The 11128-nt window shown below is 49.1% G+C and overlaps 1 protein-coding gene across 1 annotated transcript in view; it reads left to right on the forward strand.

Moving 5' to 3' along the window:
* Positions 1 to 9450, forward strand: part of LOC109883951 (serine/threonine-protein kinase SMG1) — a gene marked incomplete at its 5' end in the record, with an annotated part of 73653 nt that extends 64203 nt beyond the window's left edge. Inside the window, 6 exon segments of the mRNA XM_031821787.1 lie at positions 14 to 241; positions 1286 to 1509; positions 1607 to 1707; positions 2894 to 3070; positions 5998 to 6104; positions 7374 to 9450. Of these exon segments, the coding sequence (XP_031677647.1) occupies positions 14 to 241; positions 1286 to 1509; positions 1607 to 1707; positions 2894 to 3070; positions 5998 to 6104; positions 7374 to 7451 (915 nt within the window).
* Positions 9451 to 11128: the final 1678 nt, after the last annotated feature.

Genomic DNA, 11128 nt, shown 5'->3' on the forward strand with positions numbered 1-11128 from the left:
TCCTCAAACTCAGAGCCCGGCGTTGGAGCTGCCCATCGGCAGCCCTGATTGGCTAGCTTGTGCCCAGAAGCAGCTGGACCAGGAGCTGGCTACCCAGGGTGCTGTGCAAGAGGAGCGTGAGCAGCAGCTGGATGTCGCCACGGAATCACTGCAGCTATTGGTGGACAGCATCAAGGGCATCCTGTCCAATCACAACCGCCAGCTGGCTGATGTCAAACACCTTCTGAGGGCCATGGCCAAGGTATGGGCAGTGACACACCAACAGGGAGACAGGTGTACAGACGCATGATACTCTCAGCAATCCACTACGCAACTTTCACAATGATTTATTTGTTAGAAACACCTTCCTAACTGACCTGACCTCCGCCCACTCTGTTTGTCCCTGCGTGTCCCCCATACCGTAGCAAAGATGGTGGATAAATGAAGATGTCTTTTAATCAGGCTGTTTACTATAAGAAAAAAATGGTCGCTCTCCCGGTCTGCTTAAGGGGTGGCTCTTCCACATACACCAATGGGATAACAGCTGGGTCTGGTCTACTTAGTTCATTGACTGTAGGTGAACCAATGGGATAACAGCTGGGTCTGGGTCTACTTAGTTCATTGACTGTAGGTGAACCAATGGGATAACAGCTGGGTCTGGGTCTACTTAGTTCATTGACTGTAGGTGAACCAGTGAACCAATGGGATAACAGCTGGGTCTGGTCTACTTAGTTCATTGACTGTAGGTGAACCAGTGAACCAATGGGATAACAGCTGGGTCTGGTCTACTTAGTTCATTGACTGTAGGTGAACTAATGGGATAACAGCTGGGTCTGGTCTACTTAGTTCATTGACTGTAGGTGAACCAATGGGATAACAGCTGGGTCTGGTCTACTTAGTTCATTGACTGTAGGTGAACCAGTGAACCAGTGGGATAACAGCTGGGTCTGGTCTACTTAGTTCATTGACTGTAGGTGAACCAATGGGATAACAGCTGGGTCTGGTCTACTTAGTTCATTGACTGTAGGTGAACCAATGGGATAACAGCTGGGTCTGGTCTACTTAGTTCATTGACTGTAGGTGAACCAGTGAACCAATGGGATAACAGCTGGGTCTGGTCTACTTAGTTCATTGACTGTAGGTGAACCAGTGAACCAATGGGATAACAGCTGGGTCTGGGTCTACTTAGTTCATTGACTGTAGGTGAACCAGTGAACCAATGGGATAACAGCTGGGTCTGGGTCTACTTATTTCATTGACTGTAGGTGAACCAGTGAAATGTCTTTCTCTTCGGTCTCTCCCGTAGGACGAGGAGAACGCGCTGGCGGAGGGTGAGGAAGTGACCTACGAGGGCAGCGTGCGCCAGTTCCTGTTGGAGTACAAGGCGTGGCAGGACAACGTGCAGATCGTGCTGTTCACTGTTGTCCAGGCAACGGGCCAGCCCCGAGGCGGAGGAGCCAGTCAGGAGGGGGTGGAGCTACTGCAGGAGATACCTGCTACCCTGAAGGAGCTACACACACAGAGCACCAGGTACACACACACACACACACACCCTGAATGAGCTACGAACACCCCTACCCATACTGACAGTGGCCACCCTGTCCCTCCTCTGTCTCTCTGTCTTCAGTGTGTATAACGGCCTGGTTGGCTTTGCGTCTCCGTTGGTGACAGAGAGGGGTGGAGACTGTTCCAGCCCCACCTCTACAGCTCAGACCAGCTTCGCTGCAGGTAACTACACCTCCCTCATTGTGCGCTACCCTGGCTGAGGGCACCCTACTCCCAATGTGGTGTTTTACTATGGGCACTATATAGGGAATAGGGGGCCCTTTGTTTAATGTGATAACCTGTGTTAAATACCAGAATGATTCAAAATTGTATCTCTCTTCAGAGCTCACAGGCAATGATTACTCTCTCTCCCGTTCTCTTCTCTTTACGATCCTTCTCTCCTTCTTGCTCTTTTCTTTCCTCTCTCTCTCTCTCTCTCTCTCTCTCTCTCTCCCCCCTTCTCTCTCTCCCTCTCTCTCTCTCTCTCCCCTTCTCTCTCTCTCCCTCTCCCCCCCCTTCTCTCTCTCTCCCCCCTTCTCTCTCTCTCTCCCCCTTCTCTCTCTCCCTCTCTCTCTCTCTCTCCCCCTTCTCTCTCTCCCTCTCTCTCTCTCTCCCCTTCTCTCTCTCTCTCTCTCTCTCTCTCTCTCTCTCTCTCTCTCTCTCTCTCTCTCTCTCTCTCTCTCTCTCTCTCTCCCCCTTCTCTCTCTCTCTCTCTCTCTCCTCCCCCCTTCCTCTCTCTCTCTCTCTCTCTCTCTCTCTCTCTCTCCCCCCTTCTCTCTCTCTCTCTCTCCTCTCCCCTTCTCTCTCTCTCTCTCTCTCTCTCTCCCCTTCTCTCTCTCTCTCTCTCCCCCCTTCTCTCTCTCTCTCTCTCTCCCCCCTTCTCTCTCTCTCTCTCTCTCCCCCTTCTCTCTCTCTCTCCTCCTCTCCCCCTTCTCTCTCTCTCCCTCTCTCTCTCTCCCCCCTTCTCTCTCTCCCTCTCTCCACCCCTTCTCTCTCTCCCTCTCTCCCCCCTTCTCTCTCTCTCCCTCTCTCCCCCCTTCTCTCTCCCTTCTCTCTCCCTTCTCTCCCCCCTTCTCTCTCCCCCCCTTCTCTCTCCTTCTCTCCCCTTCTCTCTCCCTTCTCTCTCCCTTCTCTCTCCCCCCTTTTCTCTCTCCCCCCTTTTCTCTCTCCCCCCTTTTCTCTCTCCCCCTTTTCTCTCTCCCCCTTTTCTCTCTCCCCCTTTTCTCTCTCCCCCCTTTTCTCTCTCCCCCCTTTTCTCTCTCCCCCCTTTCTCTCTCCCCCTTTTCTCTCTCCCCCCTTTTCTCTCTCCCCCCTTCTCTCTCTCCCCCCTTCTCTCTGTCTCTCTCTCTTTCTCCCCTTCTCTCCCCAGCGGTGAGGTGCAGCGGTGTGAAGACTCAGACAGACTCAATGTCCCAGAATTCACGCAAGCTCCTCCCCCGTAACCTTGGCACCCCGGCGGACACCCCCCCCAGCGCTCAGACGATGACCACCAAGGGTCTAAATCCCAGCCCCAAACGGGCTGTACGCGACCCCAAGACGGGACGAGGTATGACCCCTAACCTTCATCTAACCCCTGACCTCCAATTAATTCAGTCAATAATTAGAAGAAGCAGCAGTATTGCTGCCTAACTGTCCCAAATGGCCCCCTATTCCATATAGACTGCTGCCTAACTGTCCCAAATGGGACCCTATTCCATATAGACTGCTGCCTAACTGTCCCAAATGGGACCTTATTCCATATAGACTGCTGCCTAACTGTCCCAAATGGGACCCTATTCCATATAGACTGCAGCTTAACTCTCCCAAATGGGACCCTATTCCATATAGACTGCTGCCTAACTGTCCCAAATGGGACCCTATTCCATATAGTACAACAGTAGAGTGCTGACTGTACAAAACATTAGGAACACCTCTCTAATATTGAGTTGCACCCCCCTTTGCCCTCAGAACAGCCTCAATTTGTCGGGGCATGAACTCTACAAGGTGTTGAAAGCGTTCCACAGGGATCCTGGCCCATGTTGACTCCAATACTTCCCACAGTTGTGTCAAGTTGACTGGATGTCCTTTGGGTGGTGGACCATTCTTGATACACACGCAGAAACATTTCTTGACACAAACCGGTGCGCCTGGCACCTACTACCCTGTTCAAAGGCACTTCAATATGTTGTCTTGCCCATTCACCCTCTGAATGGAACACATACAGTCGTGGCCAAAAGTTTTGAGAATGACACAAATATTAATTTCCACAAGGTTTGCTGCTTCAGTGTCTTCAGATATTTTTGTTAATGTTACTATGGAATACTGAAGTATAATTACAAGCATTTCATAAGTGTCAAAGGCTTTTACTGACAATTACATGAAGTTGATGCAAAGAGTCAATATTTGCAGTGTTGACCCTTCTTTTTCAAGACCTTTTCAATCCACCCTTGCATGCTGTCAGTTAACTTCTGGGCCACATCCTGACTGATAGCAGCCCATTCTTGCATCATCAATGCTTGGAGTTTGTCAGAATTTGTGGGTTTTGTTTGTCCACCCGTCTCTTGAGGATTGACCACAAGTTCTCAATGGTATTAAGGTCTGGGGAGTTTCTTGGCCATGACCCAAAATATTGATGTTTTGTTCCCCGAGCCACTTAGTTATGACTTTTGCCTTATGGCAAGGTGCTCCATCATGCTGGAAAAGGCCTTGTTCGTCACCAAACTGTTCCTGGATGGTTGGGAGAAGTTGCTCTCTGAGGATGTGTTGGTACCATTCTTTATTCATGGCTGTGTTCTTAGGCAAAATTGTGAGTGAGCCCACTCCCTTGGCTGAGAAGCAACCCCACACATGAATGGTCTCAGGATGCTTTACTGTTGGCATGACACATGACTGATGGTAGCGCTCACCTTGTCTTCTCCGGACAAGCTTTTTTCCGGATGCCCCAAACAATCGGAAAGGGGATTCATCAGAGAAAATGACTTTACCCCAGTCCTCAGCAGTCCAATCCCTGTACCTTTTGCAGAATATCAGTCTGTCCCTGATGTTTTTCCTGGAGAGAAGTGGCATCTTTGCTGCCCTTCTTGACACCAGGCCATCCTCCAAAAGTCTTCACCTCACTGTGTGTGCAGATGCACTCACACCTGCCTGCTGCCATTCCTGAGCAAGCTCTGTACTGGTGGTGCCCCGATCCCACAGCTGAATCAACTTTAGGAGACGGTCCTGGCGCTTTCTGGACATTCTTGGGCGATTAGACCGCTCTCCTTGAAGTTCTTGATGATCCAATAAATGGTTGATTTAGGTGCAATCTTACTGGCAGCGATATCCTTGCCCGTGAAGCCTTTTTTGTGCAAAGCAATGATGACGGCACATGTTTCCTTGCAGGTAACCACGCCCAATTTTTCAGTTTTTGATTTGTTAAAAAAGTTTGAAATATCCAATAAATGTTGTTCCACTTCATGATTGTGTCCCACTTGTTGTTGATTCTTCACAAAAAAATACAGTTTTATATCTTTATGTTTGAAGCCTGAAATGTGGCAAACGGTCGCAAAGTTCAAGGGGGCCGAATACTTTCGCAAGGCACTGTACATGGGTTACCGGTACTGAGTCAGTGTGGAGGCTATATACAGGGGGTACCAGTACCGAGTCAGTGTGGAGGTTATATACAGGGGGTACCGGTACCGAGTCAGTGTGGAGGTTATATACAGGGGGCACCGGTACCGAGTCAGTGTGGAGGTTATATACAGGGGGCACCGGTACCGAGTCAGTGTGGAGGTTATGTACAGGTGGGTACCGGTACCGAGTCAGTGTGGAGGTTATGTACAGGGGGTACCGGTACCGAGTCAGTGTGGAGGTTATATACAGGGGGTACCGGTACCGAGTCGGTGTGGAGGTTATATACAGGGGGTACCGGTACCGAGTCGGTGTGGAGGTTATATACAGGGGGTACAGGTACTGAGTCAGTGTGGAGGTTATATACAGGGGGCACCGGTACTGAGTCAGTGTGGAGGTTATATACAGGGGGCACCGGTACCGAGTCAGTGTGGAGGTTATATACAGGGGGCACCGGTACTGAGTCAGTGTGGAGGTTATATACAGGGGGCACCGGTACCGAGTCAGTGTGGAGGTTATATACAGGGGGCACCGGTACCGAGTCAGTGTGGAGGTTATGTACAGGTGGGTACCGGTACCGAGTCAGTGTGCGGGGGAACAGGTTGGTTGACACCGCCTATTATATAGGTCCTGGGTGGCAGAAAGCTTGGTCCCAGTGATGTACTGGTCCGTACGCACTACCCTCTGTAGCGACCTTACGGTCAGATGTGGAGCAGTTGCCATACCAGGCGGTGATGAAAACGGTCAGGATGCTCTCGATGGTGCAGCTGTCTAACTTTTTGAGGATCTGGGGACCCATGCTAAATCTGACGTGGTGATGGTGTGTGGTGACTCTGACGTGGTGGTGTGGTGACTCTGACGTGATGGTGTGTGTGTGTGCTGCAGCTGTCCAGGAGAGGAACTCGTACGCGGTGAGCGTGTGGAAGAGGGTGAAAGCCAAGCTGGAGGGGAGAGACGTGGACCCCAGCAGGAGGATGAGTGTCACTGAGCAGGTAACTACACACTGAGCAGGCAGCTACACACTGCTTTACACACTGAGCAGGCAGCTACACGCTGCTTTACACACTGAGCAGGCAGCTACACACTGCTTTACACACTGAGCAGGCAGCTACACACTTCTTTACACACTGAGCAGGCAGCTACACACTGCTTTACACACTGAGCAGGCAGCTACACACTGCTTTACACACTGAGCAGGTAGCTACACGCTGCTTTACACACTGAGCAGGCAGCTACACGCTGCTTTACACACTGAGCAGGCAGCTACATGCTGCTTTACACACTGAGCAGGCAGCTACACGCTGCTTTACACACTGAGCAGGCAGCTACACGCTACTTTACACACTGAGCAGGCAGCTACACGCTGCTTTACACACACTGAGCAGGCAGCTACACACTGCTTTACACACACTGAGCAGGCAGCTACACACTGCTTTACACACACTGAGCAGGCAGCTACACGCTGCTTTACACACTGAGCAGGCAGCTACACACTGCTTTACACACACTGAGCAGGCAGCTACACGCTGCTTTACACACTGAGCAGGCAGCTACACTCTGCTTTACACACTGAGCAGGCAGCTACACGCTGCTTTACACACTGAGCAGGCAGCTACACGCTGCTTTACACACTGAGCAGGCAGCTACACGCTGCTTTACACACTGAGCAGGCAGCTACACGCTGCTTTACACACTGAGCAGGCAGCTACACGCTGCTTTACACACTGAGCAGGCAGCTACACGCTGCTTTACACACTGAGCAGGCAGCTACACGCTGCTTTGCCCACTGAGCAGGCAGCTACACGCTGCTTTACACACTGAGCAGGCAGCTACACGCTGCTTTACACACTGAGCAGGCAGCTACACGCTGCTTTGCCCACTGAGCAGGCAGCTACACACTGCTTTACACACTGAGCAGGCAGCTACACACTGCTTTACACACTGAGCAGGCAGCTACACGCTACTTTATCAACTGAGCTGGCAGCTACACACTGAGCAGGCAGCTACACACTGCTTTACACACTGAGCAGGCAGCTACACGCTGCTTTACACACTGAGCAGGCAGCTACACACTGCTTTACACACTGAGCAGGCAGCTACACACTTTGTTGACTACACTTTCCTCCTCCTTTGCCTTATCCCGGTCTCTCTCTCTCCTCCTCCTCCATCCCTCTCTCTCCTCCTCCTCCATCCCTCTCTCTCCTCCTCCTCCATCCCTCTCTCCCCTACCCGTCTCCCCACCTCCCCTCTCTCCTCTCCAGGTGGACTGTGTGATAAAGGAGGCCACCAATGTGGACAACCTGTCCCAGCTGTACGAGGGCTGGACAGCCTGGGTGTGAATGGGGTCTCCCTGTGGTGCATCTCTTTGGTTCCAGCACACAACAGAGCCTCGCAGAGGGAGGGTTAGCCATCCAACCCAACCTCCAGACCAGACACCCGGATACGTACATACCCTGTTACCCACCTGCCCTGTTCTGGCAGGGTTAGGGTTAGGTGTGTCTGTCTGGGCCTGGGGGGTGAAGGAAGGAGAGGAGGAGCCACTGGAGCAGCAGCACCCAACCGTGCCACACGCTGATGGGGAAGGAGGAGGAGAGGGGGGGGTTCAAGATACTCCCTCCACCCCGATATAACCTCCTAGGGGTCCACCATGGAACCCCTACTCCCGTACCGTAGCAGCACTAGAGCTGTCTGTCTGCCTGGCTGATTGGCTGGCTAAACCCAGTCCCACCCAACCTGCCACCTGGCTATAGACCAAGCTAACACAACCAGCTAAAGGGTCACTCTGCAGTCTGTCTGCAGCCAGATCTGACCACTCTGCTTGTCTGTACGGGTGGGGGGATCTGTCTGAGACAGGAAGGGGAGCAGAGGTATTGGTAGGGAAGGTATGGTGATAAGGCCCTCCCCCTCTACACTATGTTTTGAATAACCTTTACCCTCCCCTAATGAAAACCACCACCCTCCACTCACTGTTACCACCGACGTCAACCCCCCCCTTTAACAGCTGAGCTGGTTTACCCAGCAATGCCGTTGGGTTTGGACCTCATTCAAAGGGGCGGAGAAAGGGGAGGCTTTGCCAGGTGTGGTCTGAAGAGCTGATTGGCTGCACCTGTTTTGAAACCAATCTCCCTGATGGTACAGTGATTCTGATTGGCCAGCGACTGAGCTGCGTGAGTTGTGACTGGGCAGGTGTGGAGTGGGGGGAGGGAAGAATCTGTTGGCTCAGTGGGACTCCATTCAAAGCCTGAGAGGGGAAATGATTTCAGGAAATAAAATAGTGTAATCAGACTGTCTTTCTTTCTTTCTTCTTCTTCTCTAAAACATTTATTGTAAAACTGAAGAAAAAACATACTTATTTTACAAAGCTCTTTAGAAATTGTGTATCACACAAGTTTGACATTATAAATGGATTATCAAATGGAGATGGGTTTTTTTTGGGGGGGGGAGAAGATTCACAGTCGTGTCTCTTTTTATTCATATGTTTCGGCACTGCGTAACGATGTGCCTCAAGTTAACTAATCCTATTGTCTGAAGTTACCTTTTATTTTTTTTGGAGGGGAGTTAAGATTTCGGGATTGACTGAGAAAGGATGACAACGTGGGCAAAGTTCTAGCTAGTTACTATCTGAACCCTTGGTCTACATCCTAAACAGCACCATATCCCCTATACAGTGCACTACTTTTGACCAGAGACATATATGGGTCAAAGGTCGTGCCCTAAATAGGGAATAGGATGCCATTTGGAATGTAAGCCTTGACCTGAGAGAAATCCATGTAATAATCATTTTTCTTCAATGTGAATCTTTATTCATATCTGTTGTATTTTGTAGGCTTCTCTCCTCCCTATCCCTTGTTTATAACATAGAAAAGCTCTAGACTAGATTGATTCCTTTTTTTGACTTGCTGCCTTGCCTGCGAGTGAGTAGTAGTAGTAGTAGTAGTAGTAGTAGTAGTAGCCTTCCTTCCTGATATGGGATGCATACTCTCCCAGCTTGTGTTTTACTGATCTTTACTGACTGACCCTCTAGTTTTACCTTTTTAGTGGGAGAAATAAGTAGAATAGATAAGTAAAGGAGTAGATAAGTAAAGGAGTAGATAAGTAAAGGAGTAGATAAGTAAAGGAGTAGATAAGTAAAGGAGTAGATAAGTAAAGGAGTAGATAAGTAAAGGAGTAGATAAGTAAAGGAGTAGATAAGTAAAGGAGTAGATAAGTAAAGGAGTAGATAAGTAAAGGAGTAGATAAGTAAAGGAGTAGTGGGTGTTTTTTGATGATAGTGCAAAACTGCTATTTCTTAAAGGTTTTATTGGATTTAGTTTGAAATAAAATTGCATTTAAAATGGTTGTCTGTTTCCGTCTCTTGCATATGTTCTGCAAATACAAAACAGTTAATAAATGAGTGTTTTTTTTATTTTATTAACTAGGCAAGTCAGTTAAGAACAAATTCTTATTTATAATGATGTTCTACACTGGACAAACCCGGGACGGCAGTGTGCCGCCCTATGTGATACAGCCTGGATTCGAACCAGGGTGTCTGTAGTGACGCCTCTAGCACTGAGATGCAGTGCCTTAGATCGCTGTGATACAGCCTGGATTCGAACCAGGGTGTCTGTAGTGACGCCTCTAGCACTGAGATGCAGTGCCTTAGATCGCTGTGATACAGCCTGGATTCGAACCAGGGTGTCTGTAGTGACGCCTCTAGCACTGAGATGCAGTGCCTTAGATCGCTGTGATACAGCCTGGATTCGAACCAGGGTGTCTGTAGTGACGCCTCTAGCACTGAGATGCAGTGCCTTAGATCGCTGTGATACAGCCTGGATTCGAACCAGGGTGTCTGTAGTGACGCCTCTAGCACTGAGATGCAGTGCCTTAGATCGCTGTGATACAGCCTGGATTCGAACCAGGGTGTCTGTAGTGACGCCTCTAGCACTGAGATGCAGTGCCTTAGATCGCTGTGATACAGCCTGGATTCGAACCAGGGTGTCTGTAGTGACGCCTCTAGCACTGAGATGCAGTGCCTTAGACCGCTGTGCCACTCGGGAGCCCCATGTATTTGTGTTAAACTATTTTTTTAATGTTGATTTGCTGGCTGATATTTTTCATTCTTGTACGGTGATGCCAATGAAAGTACAGTAAAAGTAGTAGTTTTATTCTTATTCTTTCTCCAGGTGGAAAGATTGATACTGTAAACTGAACATGTACATAGAAAATGGATCATGGAAGAACATACAGATTTTTAGGACTCTCCCCTCTGTACACTTTTACATTGTTTTTCTACGTCTCATAACTACAAAGACTGAAATGTGCATGTACTTCGCTGCTTTGGATGAGAAGCCACACTGGTTTTTAACAATCTGGTATTTACACTGATGTGGAAACAGGATGGCTGGAGAAAGCTGGATAACGGTTTTCAGTGGTCTAAAAGAGACGACTGTTGTGTACCAGACTTTTGACAAGGGGAATAGGGTACAGTTTGGGACTTGGCCAAGGAAAGGAATTCACTTCAGACTATCCAGTAATGGTTATAGACTGGTGAGCTCATTCACCAGTCTATCAGCCAATCTATAGCCCGTAATGGTTATAGCCCAGTGAGCTCATTCACCAGTCTATCAGCCAATCTATAGCCCGTAATGGTTATAGCCCAGTGAGCTCATTCACCAGTCTATCAGCCAATCTATCCAGTCCGTGAGGGGGAAATGTAACACAGAGAGCCCTGAAGACTTCAGCAGTGGTCCAAACGCCTGACTGATATTAAATTAATCATCCAATTCCATTTAAAGCTAAATCTAATCAATCAAGTGATTTGTGAAATTGGTCAGAGGTTCACCAATTAAATTATTGCTCATTCTTCTAATTTCCTTGTGGTAGGAGTTTCCTCCTGCTTAAACAAACCGTTTATTGATTTAAAATTAATTTGGGTCGTAAATGTCAGCCGAGTAATTTTATTTTGGGCAATGCCGAGGAAAGGGGCGTGAACAACATTACCCATAAAGCCTTTAGCCATGACGTTGTTCGTAAGTCC

The sequence above is a fragment of the Oncorhynchus kisutch genome, unplaced genomic scaffold (assembly GCF_002021735.2).
Source record: "Oncorhynchus kisutch isolate 150728-3 unplaced genomic scaffold, Okis_V2 scaffold4016, whole genome shotgun sequence".
In the NCBI taxonomy this organism is placed as follows: Eukaryota; Metazoa; Chordata; class Actinopteri; order Salmoniformes; family Salmonidae; genus Oncorhynchus; species Oncorhynchus kisutch.